Source organism: Mirounga angustirostris, unplaced genomic scaffold (assembly GCF_029215605.1).
Source record: "Mirounga angustirostris isolate CCGP_5_RB_7025 unplaced genomic scaffold, mMirAng1.0.hap1 SCAF_5, whole genome shotgun sequence".
NCBI classification, from domain to species: Eukaryota; Metazoa; Chordata; class Mammalia; order Carnivora; family Phocidae; genus Mirounga; species Mirounga angustirostris.
This window is the reverse complement of record NW_026991713.1, coordinates 145,696,683-145,718,763: the sequence shown is the minus strand read 5'-3', so window position 1 is coordinate 145,718,763 and position 22,081 is coordinate 145,696,683. Positions and strand designations below refer to the sequence as shown.

Genomic DNA, 22,081 nt, shown 5'->3' with positions numbered 1-22,081 from the left:
TCATAACTTGGTTAGAAACAGTCTCTTCCTTAGAAGGGAAAAGATGAGTCATCCAGGGATTAAAAAATAAAGAAACCTAAACGCCATGAACGCACAGGGATGATTTACTCTGAGCAGTGAGTCTGGTGTTCCCAAAGCAGAAATGTTTCCCAACTTAAAAACGAATTCAAAAAGCGGCAACAAAACCCACACACAATGCTTACGTGGATATTCTTTCATCGCTACGTCTTTGAATGAGGACGGCAGCCTTGGTTTTTAAATAATTGCCACATTATTCCTGCTTACCTCCCGAAGTTAGCTGTTGTCTCTTCTCTCCTGGGCTACAAATGGTCTGATTAATCCAACAGACATGCGCGGTGAGTGCCATGGCTGCCGGATGTGCAGAGATACAATTTTCCTTTGCAGAAGACATATTTGTGATCTATCTATGCAGAGGTATTGACAATACCCAACCCGGGCAGGATTTCTGTAACATTTCATTCAGCACAACGAGAATGAATCTCAGTCTTGGAGGGCTTGACTTGGCGGGACCACGGAAGGCATTTGCAAAGGTGCTTTCTGTTATTTGAAGGAACTCTGGAGACAAAGCCGTGAGATGCTGAGATCTATTTTAATTTGGATGAAGCGATTTGCCATACTCTGTTCATTTGACAAAACCTGTAGCCGTGTCAGTTTAGCTTTTACCAGGTAGCCATGGGAAAAAAGGCAAATAGTTTATATAAATAATTACTTTATCAAGTGCATATACACACCAAAGTTTCACTTGTTAAATCGTTCACAATCTGGCTAACAGGTGGCTGAAACAGCTAGCCTGGTGAATTGCCTCTCCACGTAGGAAACAAGGCAAGGGAGATAAATTAGCTTCATATGTTGGGATGGATTTCCCATGGTTCTCTGGGGCTGCTGCAGCTCCTGCAGGTGAAGCCCTCAGAGGGGGTTGGCGGTGGTTCACAGGATGGTTACACGATGCACTTTAATTCCAGCCATCACTGTGGGTATAGATGGTCAGTGTTGGGGCCATCGGATTTTGAGAGTCAGCTTCCACCTTTGGGAGGCTGAATCCCAATCCTTTGAGTCACACCCCATGTAAAACTTGAGGACAGGTGTCATCTGGATCTATGGATTGCCTGCCTGATACCTGAGCTGGAACCCTCCCCAAACTCCCATCTTTAACAGACTAAAGGAAAACCATTCAGAAATAGGTTGTCCAGTCACTAGACTAACAAACATTCCAGACTAGCTTCTTCGGTGAACTTTTAAAAAGTCCCAAAGAAGATGGCTTCTATGGAAGAAAGGGAAAGTGTAGCCATCCGTTTGAGGAGATAAAAATGCCTCAAGCAATCTGAACGACTCTTCACACAAGGATGCTCACAAGTGGGTAGGTATTCACGAGTATGCTCATGGCAATCAGACTTGGCCAAGGTCAAACCACTAGGTGTACTATGATGATGTAGACCCACCTCTATTTGAATCCAGGTCTTGTCATGAAATGATTGTTGCTCAGGGAGAATTTTGTAAAACCAATACTGGGGCTAGGTTTTGCCAGCAGAAATGAGCCTTTGGGAAATGCTGCTTGGAACCTGGAAGCAATTACCAAGGGTGGGGATGATATCTATCCTTGCGCAGGTGTGCCTACAGAACTGGGTCTGGTATGTTTGTTTTTACGTAAAAAGCAATTAGGCATCAAGTCTACACTGCAGGCAAACAAAACCCAAAGAGACAGATTGAAAATATGTGGTGTGTTATTTGGTCCTAAAAACTGCATTTTGTTAACACTCCCCCCAAATTCTCCAGAAGCAATAAAATAGCTTTTGGCACGAAAGTACTTTCACGGAAATGAAAACATGATTTAAGAAAATGGTGTTTTTGGAGTGAAGCAAGTGTTTAAATTATCATGTTTAAATGAACTATGCCAGGCTCTTTTCCCTTCCATGGGAGGCAAGCTCGGCTTCCTTCCGTGATTCTTTGCACTGCACAGGGAGATTTGCTTTTGAAAATAAAGAAGGCAAGGGGAGGAGGGGCCACTTCGGTGGTTGGACACATTTCTTCGCAAGGAGCACCAAGAAGCACCACACCCCCCGGCCCCGCCTCCAGCACTTGAATTACATGTTGCTGGCTGTTCTTACTCCCCCTTCTAAGCTGTTCACTCCCAGCTGTGCCGACTTTGAGAGAGGACTTGGCTCCATTTACAAAGCTGGGTCCCCCAGGAGCACACATCTGCCCCAATGCATCAAGCTGCCCCCTTTATATTCCAGGAATCAAATAAGATCTTATTATTGGCCCCTGAAAATTTCATATTCAGTCTGAACACAGAATAGCTGGGGGTTTTTTCCTCCCATTTTAAATCTACATTAGTTTGAGAAAGCAAATGAAGTACCCATGAGAGCTTAAAAAAATGAACTCTAAAATAAGCTGCTCAACCCACTGGAGGATCTCTTTCTCACCTCTGCCAAGGACCAGTGGAAGGTAGGCATGGCCCAGGGTTCAATGTGGGAGCTGCACCAGAGAGTTTGTTGGTCTTCTTACAAAAACGTGAGCATTAAAAAGTACTTTCTGTCAACGCTATCATAGGACTTGGGGTTTCCAGGGAATTCTCCCAGAACAACTGCCTCGCTGCCTTTCAGGAACGTCTCGTCTCGGCCTTGTTCTCTGGCTGTGTGTGCGCTGGAATCCCAGGGCAATGTAGTTTATTGTTTTAATATCTGTCTGACACAAAGCAAACCATCCTCCAGTGACTCCTTATCTGTCATATGTATTTCTGTGAAAGAAATATCAAGACAAATAAGATGTTTGGGGGCACACCACGGGATGGTAGTTCTTGCAATTGGCAGCCTTTTGCAGAAGTGAGACCCCCATCTGCAAAAGACGAAAGCCACCATTCTGCATTGAGATTAATAACCAAAGCACCAGGAAAGCTAGATAGCAGCCGCCTGAAACGTGGCTTCTTCTTTGCAGATTCTTCCCTGGGAACAACTGAGGAGGTTCAACTAGTGGGGTTTTTCCCCGCCCTGAAATTGTCTTTTTTTTTTTTTTTTAAGAGGGCAAAACAGTCACACCAAAGTGGTCTGTGATCACGAGTTAGCCAAAGTAACGGCAGCTGTGGTTGAAGGCACTAACCCCGTTGCGGCGATGGTGGGGTGTGGATTGAAAATACAACCGAGCCTGTTCAGGAAGCTGGTGTCCAGGTGAAATAAGTTAACACAGGAGCTAGTAAAAACCTTAAAAACCACCTGTTCATAAATCAGCGCGCTGTGCCAGGCCGTGGGAAAACGGGGCCAGTGGCACCAGGCAGAGAGATGGTGCTTCACTGATGGAGATAGAATGACACAGGGGTTGGGGGAGCGGTGGTGGTGCAGAGCTGTGTCTGGCTGTGGGCAATCGCTGGGCATTAAATCGGGCGTGTGCTATGATTGGGGTGACAGAGCATGGCACAGTAGAAGTCTCAAAATCTCCCTGTCCATGGGTTCAGTGAGGAAAGTAGGATTTCAGTGGCCAAGTGTGTCTGTCCATAATGCGGGAGGGTGGTGAGAACGTCAATATTTAGCTGACCTACCAAGAGGCATTAAAAATGCCATGTTAATGGAGGTTAAGTCTCCTGTTGGGTATGGCCCCCAAATATCCCCATGAGTAATTTGTTGGTAGTTCTGAGACATTAGCATTATGTATCTATTATCTGTCTTGCCCACAAGAATGCAACACTACAGAGGCTGACTTAAGGACACCTTGCTTAATTAAATTGAATTTGAATAAAAAATTTTTCAGAAGAGGATGCCTTGCTCAAGAAGTATTTACATTACATGGAAGGGTACCTGGCATATAGAAACAACGTGATAAAAATTGGTTAAACGAACTAATGCCTTTTAACCCCCTCCCCCATCAAAGGACCAATAAAATGAGTAAAGAATGGAAGGAATTATTTCAGAGATGATGACACAGCGGGCAGAGGTATGATGTCACCATAATGCTGAGACACAGATTTAGAAGGAGCACTGATTCCCGTTTAGAAGGATGCACTCTGGAGCACCTTTTCAGCCAGCATGATTGGAAGGTGCTGGAGGAGCCCGAGTCAGCCCAGGCAAACGATGAGGCATCCTGAGTACGTTAATGGAGTCTCACCCTCTATCCCAGGGAACCCGGGGCAGGTGTTGGAGAAAGCCAATAGCACCAAAATGATGCCTCCAACTAACTCCCCATTTGTTTGTTGTTTGTTAGGAGGGCAAAACTAAGCCAGCCGACCCTATTTAGACCAAATTCATGTATCAGTCTGACTTTGATAAGTACCAAGAGAAGGGTATTCTGTTTACGTGCCTACCTTCCATTATTGGTTTTGAAATGTGATAAAATGGCACCAAGTGCAAAAGCCCCATGAAGGTGCCCACTGAAAAGAAGGTCCCTTTTGATCTCCTCCCCTACGTAGCCAGCTGTCTTTGGAGTCTGGCCCTTTCAGATAAGAATGCTAGCCAAAAAAGGGGTCAGTAAACTACAGCCCTTGGGCTACATCTGGCGCAAAGACTGTTTTTGTCAATAAAGTGTTTTTGGAAGCACAATCACACTTATTCATCTCTGTACTGGCTGTGGCCACTTTCAAGCTATCGACAGAGTTGAGTAGTTGCCAACAGGAACCAGATGGCCCATGAGGCTGGAAATATTTACTATCTGGCCTTTTAAAGGATAATTTTACCAAACCCTGGCCAGACAGATGAGACACAGAAGAGCTGCCTCTCCAGCGATCCAGGGATGAGAAGAAGAAAGCACTTGACCCCTCTCTGCTCAGACATTTCCAGGAGCAGAGCATGTGGTCGCTTCCACACGCTGGTGGATAAATTTAGAGACTGAAGATGGAAGGCTTGGGATTGAGTTAGGCTGGGTTCAGAGTTAATCTGGCTGGGTCACCTTGGACAAGTTTCTTAATCCTTCTAATCCTACATTTTCTCAAGCAAAAAGGGGGCATAATCATATTTCATCCTTTTCTTGTGAGGATTAAAGGAGAAAGTTCATGTGAAGGGCTTAGCAGAATGCCTCAGATATAGTACCATGAGTTAATATTAGTATTGTTACTATTATTTTTTTATTATTTCAGGGCTGGACTAAGGTAGGGCCAGTTAGGCCTTCACTTTGGGTGCAAAATTTAAGAGGAGGTGACACCAAAAAACCCCAGTAATCAGGATAAATCGTAATTTTTTTAAAAAGTTAAAATTATTAAAAAATTCCATGATGAACAGACTCTCAAACTTTAAGCAAAGAAGTGCTATGTTGAACATATTGGACCCTAACATAAAAAAAATTAGTAATACCCTGTCTTAATGAAAATTTTGATATTTTGTTCATTATCAATTTTTTCCATTAATTTAGATTTTTTTTTAAAGATTTTTTATTTATTTATCTGAGAGAGAGATTGGGAGACAGAGAGCATGAGAGGGGGAGGATCAGAGAGAGAAGCAGACTCCCCGCTGAGCAGGGAGTCCGATGCGGGACTTGATCCCGGGACTCCAGGATCATGACCTGAGCCGAAGGCAGTCGCTTAACCAACTGAGCCACCCAGGCGCCCCTAATTTAGATTTTTAAAAAATACCACATTAGAATATTATCTTTTTTTTTTTTTTTTAGTATATCATTTATCTTGAGTACCGAGTTTTTTTGGCACCTCTTTAGATTTTGTCCAAGGTGAGTCCCTCCCTTGCCTCACCCTCATTCTGGCTCTGATTATCCTCTCTTAAGTGATTCCTCCAGAAAATATTAGAAAAGGCCTTTTCAGAGCCTCAAGGAGCTCTGAGATATTGGAGAGGGAGAGAGAAGACCCGGGTCTTTAAACCAGCGTGTCAGTAACACAGTGACCTGTGCGTGTACTTTCTATCAACTGAACTCAATCCACTGACATTTTCTGTATTGGGCAGAAGAAAGAGGAAGCCATAAATTAATTTAGGCTGTTACTTTAATTACAGAAACCAGTGGAAGTTCTATCAATTACCTAAAAGTAGAACAGTGCAGGCCTGATTTATGTATGTTTCTGCCACTTAAATCATTGTTTTATGAATTCCACACAATTACTTCCATAAAATCTGCAATCAATACATCAATTAAAACCATGCCACCACAGCTCGCCCTTGAGTTTCATAAAAGTGAATAAATGAGGAAGTGATTTTGCATTTTGATAACATTTAGCATCCTGAGCCTGTGGTATCAGATCCCCCCCGTGGTCAGGAGTGAAAATTTCAGGGGGAATTAACAGTCATCTTCCTTTTACCTTAGGACTTGTCCTCACATGGATCTCAAGCTCATCTGTGGCTTCTGGGTAACTGTGTGGAAATACACTTGCTTGCATTAACAAGCACATGGAACCATCCATATATTTCTGCTGGAAAATGCTTTTTTTGCCTGCTGACAAATAAAACTGGTACCTCTGTGTCAAGGCACTTGCTGTGGGCTGAAAAGTGTCCTGTTCCCCACAATTACATGTTGACACCCTAACTCCCAATGTGATGATATTTAGGGATGAGACTTGTGGGAGGTAATTAGGTTGAAGTAAGTCATGAGGTGGGGCCCTCATGAAGGGATTCGTGTCCTTATAAGAACAGACACCCAAGGGCTTGCTTTCTCTGCCCTGTAAGGACATGGTTAGAAGGTGACCATCTATGAGCCAGGAAGAGAGCCCTCATCAGAACCGACCACGCTAGGACCCTGATGTCAGACTTCCGGCCTCCAAAAGGGAGAGAAAATAAATTTCTTTTGTCTAAGCACTCCCCACCCCATCTATGGTATTTTTTATGACAGCCCTAGAAAAATAATAGAACGCTAGGGAGTACTTGCTCCTGGCAGGGATTTTGTGACCTAAAGTGGTATCTAAAGCTGTAGCAAGAGAAAAGACGGATATATTTGCCTGTGTATTTAAAAATGTATGCTGGAGTGTGAGCAAGATCCAAGGCCCCAAATAGGAAATATGTTTGCAACATCTGTGCTTTTCATAGGTTATTCCCCCTAATGAATAGTTCTCTCTCAATGCGAATTAAAAATAAAATCAGAAACAGCACAGAGGGAAGGGAGGGAAAACTCAATGGGAAGAAATCAGAGAGGGAGAAAAACCACGAGAGACTCTTGATTCTAGGAAACAAACTGAGGGTTGCTGGAGGGGAGGTGGGTGGGGGGAAGGGGTAACTGGGTGATGGGCATAAAGGAGGGCCCATGATGGGATGAGCACTGGGTGTTATACACAACTGATGAATTATTGAACACTACATCTGAAACTAATGATGTACTATATGTTGGCTAATTGAATTTAAGTAAAAAAAATAAAATAAAATCAGAAAAACCCAGAAGAGAAATGGGCAGATGTGTACTGGAAATCCACAAGACATAAAGTCCACATGACGATGCAAGTAGCGAATCTGATGCTCGTCACTAGGAGGAAGGCAAATGCAGAAGAGGGCAAATTCAGAGGCTATGTTTCACCCATCTGATTTTCAAAATTAAAAAAAGAGCAGAATACGAAGGCTCTGGCAAGGATGTCGGGATGGAACCACCAACCGCGTGTTTGGGAAGCTAGATGTGGGATTTGAGGCACTGGGATGTCAGGGTATACGTAAAGATATTTGCTGCAGGCTTTAGGAAAAGGGGTAGTTTGAATGAGTATGGACAGGGGATGGCTGAAGGAGCATCCACACCACGGGACGGTGGGAAAATACCCAGACGGCTGAATGCGAGAGAGCCAAAATCTGCTATTAAGTGAAACAAAATATAATTAATACATGTCATGCGCACATAATATGTATATGCAACACTCCCCTCTGTATAAAATCAAACTACCAACACCCCCATTTCACATGTGTATGTCCTTCTTTGCATTATTATAGGGAAGATGTGGAAAGATACTTTCCAGGCAGTCAATATGGGTTTCATTAAAGGTGTATGTTTTTGGATAAAATGGAGATATTATTACCACATCATTTCACACACGTATGTGTGTGTGTTTATTTGCATGCTTCTCTAATTACCGGGAGCACGTGTTATATTTGTAATTTGAAGTTTATTCATAAAACTGTAAAGAAAACAGAATTAAGAGGGTAACACTGACCGGCTTCTGAAAACATCTACTTCACATGGAAATAAGGATCAGTGAGGGCTGGCTTCGCTAATCCAAATTAGAAAGTGACTTTGCCATTCACGGAACCGTGAATTTACCTCTTGAAATTTCAACTAATAAAAAATGGAGGTAATGTTTTCATTTGGAAGAAAGGTGACATGTTCTTTCCATTCCTAGTTCTGTCTGGAGCCATGTTTTGATAGTAAGCATGCACTATATACAAACAGAGTAAAGCAGGTGCCTTTCCCCCATGAGGGAGGAGCCTACAGATCACTGGTCCCAGGAGGGGGAAGTCAGTGAGCTAGCCCACCAGACCTGCCCCAGCTTTTACCAAACCCCTCTGTTAAGGGGTCAGATGTGGGCTCTTCAAAGCAAACACAACACTATTAAATTAATTAAAATTATTTCAAAACTAACAAAGTAGTTCATGTAATTAGTTTAGTTGATGAAAAGTTAATATTCTTAAGACAAAGACATTAATATTAAATGTTTTCCATTTGGCACAAGGTGATCTTGCCTAATTCTCTGGAGTTTTGCTTCGACTTCATTTGTCTGCTAAAAAGTAGGCCCACTTTACACTCTGGATGCTAGTGGTTCATCGGGACACATGGGAGCAAGCGTGATGTCCCATGACACAAGTTGAATAGGGGTTTCACACTGGGATAAAGGTCAGCATGAGGGGGAAAAAACTGGGGTCAGTTGGGGAGAGACAGGAGAATCTGCAGGATTAGGTTGTACTGACACAGAGCCATGAGTGGAAATCTTTCCCTTAATGCTTTCATGTCCTGGGTCATATTATTAGGATGATTCACTTAAGTGGAGGAAAACCCATTATGTAAAAATGCATCTTAAAAAACAGATAACCTCGAGTAGGAATTACTTTCATTACAGAGGAATTCAGCAGGATTCCTTTAAAACCCATCTCCCCTACTGCACTTAAGGGTGTTATTTACAGATGATTAGCTATTTGGCTAGGCAGTGGGGCAATTTAAGTCTAAAACATCCAAGGCCAGTTAAAGATCCATGGGGGGAAAAAAAAGCCAACACAAACTCAGGAGTAATCCTGGAAGTCAGTAAACACATAAGATCCAATTTACAAAAGTGTAATTTATACACACCTTTCTTCAGGAGTACAACTATTAGATAACCATGAGAAATATATATATTTTCAACTTAAAAAGCAGGTACATCTTACAAGATTGCTGAGAAGTAAGGGATCCTCAGCTTTTGGGTAGAAGGCTGGATTCTTAGCAAAAAGAGGCCACACCATTCGGACCTCAGAGATAAGAGAGGTGGCTTTCAGCCATGTGTATGTCACACTCAGAGAGGAGATGAACCTCGATAGCCTTGTGCGTGCCCCCAGTGTGTGTGTGTGTGTGTGTGTGCGCGCGCGTGCATGTATGTGACAGAAAGAGAGAGCAAAAATGACCCTCTATATGCTGGAGGGATTGTTTCTAGAACATATGACTTTGCACTGGAACATATACCTTAATCTGGAGGAGAAAACCTATGTGATGTTTCAAAGCCAGCTGACCCTACGACCCAGCAATTGCACTACTAGGTATTTATCCCAAAGATACAGATGTAGTGAAGAGAAGGGGCACATGCACCCCAATGTTCATAGCAGCAATGTCCACAACAGCCAAACTGTGGAAGGAGCCGAGATGCCCTTCAACAGATGAAAGGATAAAGAAGATGTGGTCCATATATACAATGGAATATTACTCAGCCATCAGAAAGGATGAACACCCACCATTTACTTCGACATGGATGGAAATGGAGGAGATTATGCTGAGTGAAATAAGTCAAGCAGAGAAAGACAATTATCATATGGTTTCATTCATATGTGGAAGGAACATAAGGAATAGAGGGGAGGACCACAGGGGAAGGGAAGGAAAACTGAATGGGAAGAAATCAGAGAGGGAGACAAACCATGAGAGACTCCGGACTCCGAGAAACAAACTGAGGGTTAGAGAAGGGAGGGGGGTGGGGGGATGGGGTAACCAGGTGATGGGTATTAAGGAGGGCACGAGTGGTAAACAGCACTGGGTATTACATGCAACTAATGAATGGCTGAACACTACATCAAAAACTAATATGTTGGCTACCTGAACGTAATAAAAATAAAATAAAATAAAATAAAAATAAAACAGCAAAAAACAAAGAAGCCAGCTAATGTCAAACAGTCCAGCCTCAAAAGGATTGCTCGCTTGAAGAACTAAAGCAGAAAGCCTCAGCAATGTGTCTTAGGGAGGAATGGATCATCTTTACACTCAGCATTGTTGCCTAGAGATGGAAGTGATCTATAGTCCCTTTGGCGACACAGGTGGGGAAGGAGAAGCCTCAGAGTTGGCTGTCCATACGAGAAACACTCACTGGGCTTGTCAGTCTGGATACCATTGCTTAAGGGATCAACAAGTGAAGATTCTTATTGGAAGAAACTAGGTTTTTGTTTCATTTTGCTTTGTTATGGGGTAGGACAATCAACTATTTATTAATTGTTGTTTTCTTTAACACTACTATATACAAGGACATTTCTTTAATATTTCTGAAAAATTCCTACCAACAATGGGGGGGTTGATTAAAATGTAATATTGTGAAATGATAGAATATTATGAGGCCCTTAATGTATTTTCATAAAGTGCACATGACATGATAATCAGTGAAAATAATAGGATGAAAAATGTGTAGGTACTATGATTGATTATGCAATTTAAAAATGAAGGGTGTTGGACACACATTAAACAATTTCTGTAATTATTATATATTTTTACTTTTAAACTAAGGAAAAAAATGTATAAACAGTGAACTGATATTGTTATTTTGGATTTTCAATAATAAAACAGACCCTTTATATCTGAGATCAACACACTTTTTCTGTAAAGAGCTGGAATGACAATATTTTAGGCTTCGTGGTCCACCTGTCTCTGTCACATGTTGTGTTTTGTTTCTGTTCCGTTTCTACAATCTTTCAAAAATTCTAAGACCCATTCTTAGCTCACAAGCTTTACAAAAACAGGCTGTGGGCTGGATTTGGCCCCTGGGCTGTAGTTTGCTGACCCCTGCTTCGGATGACACTGTCTCCTCTGGATATTTCCCCTATTTTAATATGAAGAATTTGTGATAGATTTCCACATTTGATATTGATGATACACATTTCCCCCAAAGCTGCCTTAGAATGGCTATACCGATTCAAACCAGCCCTTATTTGGAATTAATTTGAACAGAGAACTGAAGTAGAAATGCATATTTCATATGATCATTGAGAGCCATGCTTTCCATTATGGTAGCCATTAGCCCCATGTGGTTACTTAGAATAACATTAATTAACATTAAATTAAATAAAAAAGTCAGTGCCTCTGTCCCACGAGCCCACGTACTGGACAGCGCAGATATGGAACATTTCATCTTAGACAGTTCTATAGGATGACGATGTTACAGAATAAAACAAAGTAACTCTCTGGAACTCAACTGTGGTTAAGTTTTGGGTCGCCAATGTTTCTTCAGAAAATAACGTTTATAGAGAAGGTGGGGGAGAGAGACAAGGGAATGATGATGATATTTAGAGTCAAATGGAGCCAGAAAAGCAGTCAAAAGTTGAATAATTTCCCAGGTTTGAAAACCAAATCCACTATATCGTGGCTGTGTGATCCTGGGTTATCACTCCGCCTCAGTACCCCTCCATTCCTCTGCTGTAAAGCAAACATTATAATACCTACCTGGTGCAGATTTTGAGGATGAAACAAGGTTGAACATGTGAAAATGTGTACTAGCATCCTAATTCTACAAGATACATGCACACACATTTATACCACCCAAAGGGGGCAATGTCTATACATTTAGAAAGAACCACTTCTTGCCGGTATGGTTAGATTCTGGCTTCTCGGGGACACAGGAAGATACTTTGCATTTAATGTATGCCCAACCTGCTGTTGAAGGTGCTATGCTGGTTGGGAAGAACACCTGGCTGCCCCCATAACCTGGCACCTTCAGAAACCATCGGGATTCTCACAGTCACGTTTTTGGTTTCTGATGACTGCTTCTAACCCTTGCCCCCCAGCAAAGAGTTTGGTTTTTCTGAGCCTTTGGGAATTCAGATGCTTGATCTTGGCACTCGGGGAGGATTCCCCTCTGTCTCTCATCCTCCTAATCATCACGCGCCCATTACTGCTGCTCTCCATCACCACCACCCCTTCTCTAGCTGGTCTCCAGCAGCCCACCTTCTCCCATCCCCACACTCACTCTTGAGCACTGATCCCAATGAGGACCAATTTTGTAGTCATGGGGATTTCACAGCGTGGTGTCTTATAGGCTTGAAATAGATGAGAAGGTATGAGCTGTGTCTGGGGGTCTTTCTGAGGAGGGGCAAACCAGCTGGGGGCACCACGATGGAATCCATGAGAACAGTAATTGTTCAACCTGTTCTGGGAACTGGGGTCGGGGTGGGGCATTTTCCACCCTGGAGCATCCATCCCAGGCAGAGAGATCCTTGGTTTTTCCATGTCAACATTGTGATCTATCTTCCATATTTATTTTTGGTCTTCTCCCCCTGGCACTTGATGGCTATATTCCTATCAATCAAAGTGCCTTTTCTTGTTATTCCCCCCACCCCGTTAAATGGGGGAGAACCACATTCTTCTCTCTCCTCCTCATGCTCAATGCAATCACATAGTAAAGGGCAGAAGAGCCTTGCAAGCAAGTCGTTATTTTCCACTGTGAGAAAATGGTGCTCAAGAGTAACAATCAAGCACGTTTTTTAGGCAAGGGGGCCACTCGGCTGGCTTGTGTATGTTGCCTCGATTATTTTCACGTTAATTTGCAAAGCTGTGATAGAAGGCAGGCAGTGAGCTTTAGCTCCAACCCCCCCATGCGCCTCCCCCACCCCCAGACCAATGCCCCATGTCCCATCCATTGGACTCGATCCTTCCAGGTCTTAACAAAGGATGACTGGGATATCTGGGAAGTGAGCGTTCAGACATAATGAGCAAAGGGGTTCGATGCTAAGGTGACAGGGAACACAGAAACATGCTTATGAGAACCAACCTCATCTTGTGGAGAGCCACAGGGAGGGTGGAGCTGAGAGGGAGGGTAGGAGAAGAACTTACATGGCAGGGAAGGTGACTGGACTCAGACTTATATCACAAAACAAAGGGAGAGCCACAACAGCGGGCTTACTTGCGGAAGTATATACAAGTGAACTGGGGGCACTGTACATGGAAGATCCCTCCTGGTTTGCCTGGCATAACAGCACCGTGCCTACGGAAGAGAGAGAGATAGATGGTACCTGGTTCGGGAACAGGCACACTACACCTGAGAGATCGCGGCAACGCCAACAGAAAGGCAAAGAAATGAAAACGTAAGCCACATCCCCGTGCACGTGACAGGGACACCCGTGGCGGCCCCCTGGCTTAGCCAAAGGGGGTCAGGAGCCCACCCCCCAGCCCTCCAAGCACGGGCCACTCCGTGTCACCTGGGGTTCCCGCAGCGGGGTCTGGTGGCCCCAGGACCCAGTTTCAGATCAGTGATGGTGGCAGCATGGCATACGCCAAAGGGGGCTTGAGAAGTATCAGAGAGAACTAGATGACAAGCCTGGCTCAGAGGCCACTTAGCTGTGTGACCTTGGTAAGCCACTCTACCTCTCTGTGCCTTGGGATGCCCACCTGGAAAATGGGGTGAATATACCTACCTCCAGGAAGCGTTGTGAATTGTATGGCTAGAGATGTGCCCGGGGCAGGGGCTGGTATGTAATCGTCACTTAGTAAAGGGGAAGCACGTGAACTGCTATGTTTGGAGAAAACTTTTCATCACCCCACCCCCCTCCCCCGTCTGAATCAATTCTTCAGGGGAAGAACAGAAGTACGGTGGGGAAGAAATGAATGCAACTTTCACCTCCCACGTGGCCCACCTCGGACCCACGCTGGGCTTGGGTTGAGACCATCTTTGGCTTCTGTGTATCTCATTTCTTCCCGAAAGCTCTCAGCCTTCCAGCAGGAGAGGTGGCCTCACCAAGCCTGCACTGCAGAGCTCACTGTCGTCTGCCTGATTTAAATCAAAGGGCACCGGGCTTATCCTGGCACAATGGAATTTTACAGCAGAGAGGAACGGTGGAATCCTGAGCTATCTCCTCAATCTGTGATGTGTTTTGAACCACCGCCCACTCCAAGGATGAGCAGGGTCAGGGATCCTCAGGGTATCAATTCTCTCTCCTGCTGCTACAAAGCTCACACTCAGACTTTGAAAAGAAAGAGAGAGACTTTTAAGGAGTTGTCAGCCCATTACTGAAGATGGAAATGCATTCCTGTGGTTTCTGTTCACTTGCCTCCATTTGGTTTTGAGTTTTGGGTTCTCCTGCTGTGACCACAACAGAAAGCTTTCCCCATGAGAAGAAGCTTACCTTGATGTGAGCTCACCCACATCTTTGAAGACCTGCCCTAGTGCTAGCTAGGGGGTTCTATAATCCTTTAGTATCTTTCCCACGGTCAACAGAAGTGTAGTTAAAACTTGCAGAGTGAGTGGGGGTCTGCCAAACACAGAAGGACTGCCAAGTGAACCCTTAAAGGCTAGCCATCTTTCCTGAACTAAAAAAACCAAACAGTTCCAGAGGTGGTCTCCAGGACCACTGCTCCCCCTCCTTCAGGTACGGAGCCAGAATAGATGGATCCTCTGAGGAGGGCTGAGGAGCCTTCTGCGAATTCCACTTCTACCCTCTGTTCCCCGTGTTTCCCTAGCTTTTGTCCATTATTTCCAGATAAAGCAAAGATGGATTAAAATCCCTAAGTATGCCCTCCATCACCAACTCAGCCTTCCATTCTGTGACAAGGAGAAGCAGCCCGTGGACAGAAGTTCTATCTGAAGGAGTGTCCCCTGGTCCTTCTGACATTTACCCTGGTATCCTACGCTTATAGCTGGACAGCCCCCACCAGAGCCTGGATGTAAGAGTGAAATTGACTGACCTTCTCTTGGCGGTAAATGTATTCAGAGTCTGGTTGGGCCTGAGTCATGATCAGCCTTTGCTAAACTGATGGTTCTTTCTTCTCTCTATTTTATTTAAAAAGTTTAACCCAACATATAAGATGGGACTTTGCATGGTCTAATTTCTTCCCGGTAAGTATTTCCAGTTTTGGCAAGAAACTGGCACAGTATGGTAATTAACAGCAAACAGACTGAACACCAGATCGTGGGGGTGTGGGGTCTAAAATCAACCAACAGGAGTGGCATACCCACCCCAAGGACACGCCCTGACCCCCATCCTGCTTTATCAATGAGTACTTCGTCTGACTTTGCAGAGGCCATTCATCCTTATGTTCTTGCTCACTGCTAAAACCTTAGAGAGAAATGAATGTTTCTATAGGATGTTTCTGCCAAATCAGCATGTGAGAAAACTCCATGGGTCTCTCGCGTCCACCCCTGGTTAAAAACCACTTTTAAAATGAAACCTAAAGTTTCTTGGGGGGTGCCTTGGTATTGAAAGAAAAATAGCATGGTTGTAGCAAAAACATATCCAGAAGGACATTTCAGTAGTGTGCGGTTAAAACCTTAGGGTCAATTTTCAACACTCTCAATGCAATTTAGAGAATCCCATTGGGACACAACACAGATTCCCTCTAGGAAGCTAAATCCTGGCAGGGCATAATGAAGCTTTCCTAATGCTCTTATGTTGTAGATCCCGAGAAACTGTATTGAAATAACTTCTTTGGATGTCCTCTTGGTCGTGGAAAAAAAAAATTCTTTATGCAATAATTTTGACCTTTGTTAAACAAAATCTATACTGTCACAGGACTTGCTTTTTATTTTACCTAAAAAAATCCTCTAATTTAATTTGCGAAGTACTTATTGTATGTTCTCTTAGGCCTTTGTGACCTTTTCTTAAGAGAAAGCTTTGAATTAAACAGAAACCAAGAGGCAAAGAACACTGTAACCTCCATGCATTTTTTGGGCAGGGGCCAGTCATGTGTGTTTGTTTAAAAAGCAAACAAAGGCTTTTGAGGGAGGTGGGGAAAGGGGGCTTTCCTGCTTATAATTTAAAGATGGCAACTGTGTTCAATTTAAACCACTAGCCACCATTCCCTGGCCAGGACAGACCATTCATCAATTTCCAAGTGTCCTTTCCTATTATCCTGGGATCCTCAGAATCATCCTTAACACAGCTTCTAGGCAGTTGCTACCGTTTGATTAGAGTTGGTGGATGGCATGAAACCTCCATGCCATTCCTGATCCTACCGTTAGGTTAAACCATAAGAAATTGACCTCTTTATGTCAAATAGGATTGAACGCTGGGAATTTCATGGGGTTTAATTTTAAAGAAAGACCCCACCGCAATTCCTACTATGTCATTTAGAAGCTGCCTCTTTTCCCAGTCCCCAGGAGCTAACGGATCACTCCCCCTTCTATGCTCCCATCACACTTAAAAGAATAAAAAAAAAAAAAATCTCCCTAGGTGCGCCTGGGTGGCTTAGTCAGTTAAGCCTCTAATTCTTGATCCTGGCTCAGGTCTTGATCTCAAAGTCGTGAGTTCAAGCCCCACGCTGAGTGCCATGCTGGGCGTGCAGCCTACTTAAAAAAAAAAAAAAAAGTCTCCCTAGTAGATCCTTTGTCACAGTGTACTGCAACTTTTCATTTACATATCGGTCTCAGCCACAATGAGCCCCCTTATGTCAGAGCCAAACCATACTCATCTGTTCCCAGCCCCTAGCAAAATACCTGACTCTCAGAAGGATTAATGAATTTGATTAAATTATTATGTTTTTAAAAACCTCCTCATTTCTGTTTTCCTGGCTAAAAATAGTGCTTTGTCCAACCAATCATTCTTGAGGGTGCCTTCTTCTGCCCCTTGTTTATTGCTGGGGATGCGCATGCCTGAAGTCAAGGTGCAGTTACGAGCCCTCTCTATGGGATTCACTTGCTTCCTCCTCTTCTCTGGTTCTTTTAAGGTTGACTCATGCAGCTTCACATGAAATCTGAGCAGCTCGTATCTGTGCCTGGCAGGAACTGGCTCCATGTGGCAGATTGAAACTTTGGAATCATCAGAGCCTTTGCAAAGTCTGTCACACTCACTCATCAGCATCCCAAATTCCCGCACGATATGCACAGGGCCCCTCGCGGGCAGGATCAGGAATCCTCCAGTTGCGAGAGGGTGAGCCAAGGTCCATGTACAGATGGGGCAACCCAACCCTTTCTTCTTCACTGGAGACTCCCCACAGCTCTGGGGGTCATTCCCGGCCCCTCGATGGGCAGGGAGAAGCCTCAAAGGGGTGATTCCCATCACAGATAGGGAAGAGGAGGCCTCTCAACTTTGTACTCTGCTGCCAACTCCTAGGTGAGGAAATTGGACTCAAACCAACTGGGACAACGGTGCCTTTTCACACCTCTGCCTTTATGGAGGATAATTCTCTCTGGAAGCCCTGCCCCTTCCCCTAGATGATTCCCTTCCGGACTCGGCAGCAGCTTCTCCTCCTAGAAACCAGATCTATTTGCCTCCACCTGCCAAGTTCAGCTTCCTTTCTCTGCTTTTCTAAATTGTGTTGTAATGATCTATCGAATGAGTGTCTTCCCATGGATGCTCTGAACTCCAAGAGGTCAGGAGTCATGTCTTAGTCCTCTTTCATCCCCATGGGTCCAGGGACCTAGGCTGAGAGGCAGGGGGTGCCTGACAAGAGGAACCAGAGGGTTCTGGACAGGCAGCCAAGTTGCACTTGCAAGAAATAAAATTAGGATGCAAGAGGGAAAGGAAGAAGAGAAAGGCTCTTTTGAATGCCTGCCCTTCCATTTTAGTACTGAAGAGGCAGAGCACCAAGCCAGCCCAGGGTGAATGACTAGGCCCGTCCTGTTTTTTCTGAATTCCACAAAAAAAAAAAAAAGAAAGAAAGAAAGAAAGAAAGAAAGAAAGAAAGAAAGAAAGAAAGAAAAACATGTCAAAAAAACACCCCAACTGCCTAGCAACTGGGAGTGGCTGACTCACTTCATTAGCTCGAAGATGAAGAGTTAGAACACTTGGAGAAGAATGCTCTTATTGCTACTGAAATGAAAAAAAAAAAAATTAAAGGCACAAAGAAAAACAACCACACTTTATGAATTTTCTGAGAGCCAATAGGGATTCAGGAACACCTGCTGTGGAAGGTTCTGAGAGGGGCATGTGCTGTCTGAGCCTCCGAAAGCATCTGTGTGCTGATCCAGTCATGTGCAAACAGAGCCCTTTGCTGGGGTCCAGCTTTTCTCACTAGGCCTTGTGAGTCGGCAAAGAGGGCTGAGAGGAAAAATTCCACAGGCAAATGGTGAATGAATGCAGGAGGCCATTAGACAGCTACTCTGTCGCGAGTGCTCAGCTAAGAAAAGGTGGCCTGCGAGGGCTGCCATTCATTCTGCAAATGCGGATGGCATCTATTGTGTGCTGGGCACCGTGTGGGTTCTGGGGCATGCCCGCTGAGCCCCCTGTGCCCTTCAAAAGAACGACATGCTGTCTCTTTTAGTACTCGTAGGTTCAGGAACAAATACATACACAAGAAAGGGAACAAAGGAAGGAGTCTGAATTGATCCCCAAACCTGAGACCCTATGGTTATTTACTTTGCTTGCTGAGATCAATAAAATTTAAAAGTAGTTTTGGCACAGTTTTTATGAAACATGACTATTATGACTGGCAAAATGTCTATTCCACATTTCTGTAACGTATTGCAGTCGTAATTCAAAATGTTTCATAGTAATAGTAATCACTACAAAAATAGTACTTTCATTTTATACACAAAAAAAGAAATTTTTTATTTAATATTTCCCCACACATTTTTACACTACAGTTGTTCCTCCCTAATAAGAAGGGTCAGGTAGTACTAGTCCCTCTTTAGAGATGGGGAAAAAATGGCACAGAACAAGGATGTGGTTTATGAAAAGCCTTAGCATCCGTCAGAGGCAAATTCCAGGTGGGAAACAAAGCTATCTAGGCTCCTAGAACATGATTCACTTTATCATTGACTCTTTCCTGCTTCCATTGTTACAGAATGATTTTTAAAATATATTTTTAAATTAGAATAAAAACAGGAAAACTCTTGTCATAATTGAAAGAACAAGCTCTGAGCTCTTAGTTCACTGTAAGAGAAACCTGCAAACGTCTTCTTCATAGGACTGGTACTTTCAGAAAGGGGTGCCCCCAGTCCCCCATGGGTTCGTAAAATCACCTGCATCATCAGCATCACCTAGGGGATTTGTTCAACACAGAATGCTAGGTCCCACTCCCAGAGTTTTGGACTGATCCCATAGGTCTGGGATGGAGTTGAGAACTTGCATTTTCAACAAGCTCTCGTGTTGTCAGGAGACCATACTTTGAGAAACACTGGAGGAGAGCCAGTCCCTCAAACCTCAAGGCTGTGAGTTCTTGCCTTCCTAAAATTGGAGGTTTTCAAAGCCTGTGAGACTTTAAGAATCCACTGGGGAGAACTCACATGGGATGCCTTCAAAGGCTCCACCCCGAAAGAGTGTGACTCAGCTGGTCAGAAATCTGCATTTCTGATCAGCAACCCAGGTGACTGTCCTGCTCTGGATGCACTTTGATTAATCCAGGCCCAAGGGCATCTCCACATCTTTAGGGAAAAAAGTAAAAATGGCTGAATATACCTGGTTTGAGTACTTCTGTGGGCAAAGGGGAAGAGCTTATTTACTTCTTATCATTGCTATTTTGTGCATCGACAAATTTTGCCTTTCCTTTGTAGCATTTTGAACACAAAGAATAACTCCCAGTCCTAACTATTCTGTCAGACTCTCTGGAGGTGGGCTGGTAAAGAAGGTACAGAAGATCACGAACAGCATAATCCTAGCAAGGCCACTCTTGGTTTCCCATCCAAAAGAAGGCCTACCCATTCCTGCCCTACTATTATGGACTGAAGTGTATATACTCCACATTCATACATACATTGAAGTCCTAACCCCCAGTACAAGATGTGACTGTATTCGGAGATAGGATCTTTAGAGAGCTAATTAGGTTAAAGTTAGGCCATGAGGGTAGACCCTGATTCCATGTGACTGATGTCCTTATAAGAAGAGTAAATTATGACAGAGACACAGAGGGAAGACCATGTGAGGACTTGGGGAGTTGACAGCCGTCTACAAGTCAAGGAGAGAGGCCTCTGAAGAAACCAACCCTGCCAACTCCTTGATCTTGGACTTCTAGCCTCCAGAACTGTGAGAACATCCATTTCTGTTGTATAAGCCCCCCAGCCTGTGGTGCTTTGTCATGGCAGCCCAAACAGACTAATATATCCACCTGCCTCCTAATGAGCTCTGCCCTGAGGATCAGTGAGGCACTGTACTACATGAGGGTCATACAGGCAGCAAATTCCTGTTAGATAAAGAGGTCTGGGAGGTTGCTGCATGCTACTCCCTGCCCATGGAGGTTACTGCTTCCAATGGACACATTTATCCAAAGCCCTCTTGGGTTGTGGATGCTTTTTGTGGTTACGCATTTTTGAACATAGACTGGCGTTGAGCTAATCCATGTAAGAATATTTTCACAGCTAATACTTAATGCTTTTATACATGCCTGTAAGATGAGCCTCTCTGAAGGGTTATGGTCGAGCTTTAAATACAGAGGTATTTCCATTGAGGCACAGATGTTGTAGAAAACTGTTGGATGTATACTTAATTCTTATAAAGTGAATCATGTTTTAATTGTGCCAGGGGATTTCCATATTTAAAGGAGCCCTGAAGTAAATCTGTATAGATTGTAGATAATCTCTCACTCCAATTTATGATGCAAGTTTTGACTTTCATAATAAAAAGAAATACATGATTTTGTGGGGTTTTTTTCTTTTCACTTTTCTTTTTGACATAATTTCAGACTATACAAAAAAAAGTTGCAGGAATACTACAAAGAATCTCTATACAAAGTTTTCCCTGATTTTTTGTTGTTTAAAAAATGTAATGACTTACTTGAACCACTCTTACTCTCCTGCCTCCAAAATTCAACTAATAGTGATTTTTACAGAAAATATTCAATTGACTCAATGTGATACTGAGCACATCAACAGTAATGATTCAAAAAATGGCTTACTAATTACCCAAAAAGCACCAAGCAAACGCATTCACTGTTTAATTTGGATTATCCCCTACTCTTAGCCCTGTAAGACAGGTACTATCATTACATCTATATAATAGATGAGGATTCTGAGACAGAGAGAGTTTTAGAATCTTGCCCAAGGTCACACAAATAGAAATCTTATGGTGCTGAATGCAGCTCAAACGAAACAGATCCCTGGGACCCATGGATTGAAGGCTAATCTTCCAAATCAGGTGTAGGCAAACTACAGGCTTTCTGCCAAATCCAGTCTACCACTTTTTTTGTATGGCCTGTGATCTAAGAATGTTTTTTACATTTTTATCCGGTTGAAAAACAATCTATAGAAGACTAATATTTGGTGACGTGAAAAATCACATAAAATTCAAATTTCAGTATCTATAAAGAGTTATTGGAACAGAGCCACAAAATATGTTTTGTATTATTTATGACTTATCTTACGCTGCAAGACGGAGCTGAGTATTTACAACAGAGACCTTATTGTCCACAAAGGCTAAAATATTCACTCTCTGGACCTTTACAGAAAAGGTTTGCTGACCCCTGTTCTAATGTCCCCTTTCTGTTTGAAGACACTAATAGTGATTGTCAGAACAACATTAGCCCCTCCCTGGGAAGCTGTCACGAATTATAATAATAATAAATTATTATTTCAATTATTTTGTTAAAAACGACCAAAAAAATTAAAGGCATGTTCTTTGAATGCTTGCCAAAAATTTCTTTCTAATTCATTGTTGTTCAAGATAACAAAACAACTAGAAAAAATTGTTCCATAAGGTATTTGTGGAAGGCAAGCAATTTAACTACAACAAAAACCATGGAAATACGTTTTATCTCCTTCAGGGTTGTGGCTATTAGTATTTAGGTAAGGGCTACCCTAGAGCCTTTGTTTCTAAAATTCTAATAGGCACTGAATTACTTGGGGGCCATTCTAAAATGAATATTCTCA

At 43.3% G+C, this 22,081-nt stretch overlaps 1 protein-coding gene across 8 annotated transcripts in view; it reads right to left on the bottom strand.

Moving 5' to 3' along the window:
- Positions 1 to 22,081, bottom strand: part of RBFOX1 (RNA binding fox-1 homolog 1) — a 335,670-nt gene that overhangs the window by 65,142 nt on the left and 248,447 nt on the right. For 5 of the 8 annotated variants that reach the window (XM_045874916.3, XM_045874920.3, XM_045874915.3 and 2 more), the window contains exon 8: positions 13,253 to 13,333. The exons of the other annotated variants lie outside the window; for them this stretch is intronic. In XM_045874916.3, coding sequence (XP_045730872.1) covers positions 13,253 to 13,333 — 81 coding nt within the window. The remainder of the gene's footprint in view (positions 1 to 13,252; positions 13,334 to 22,081) is intronic. 8 annotated transcript variants of the gene reach the window in all.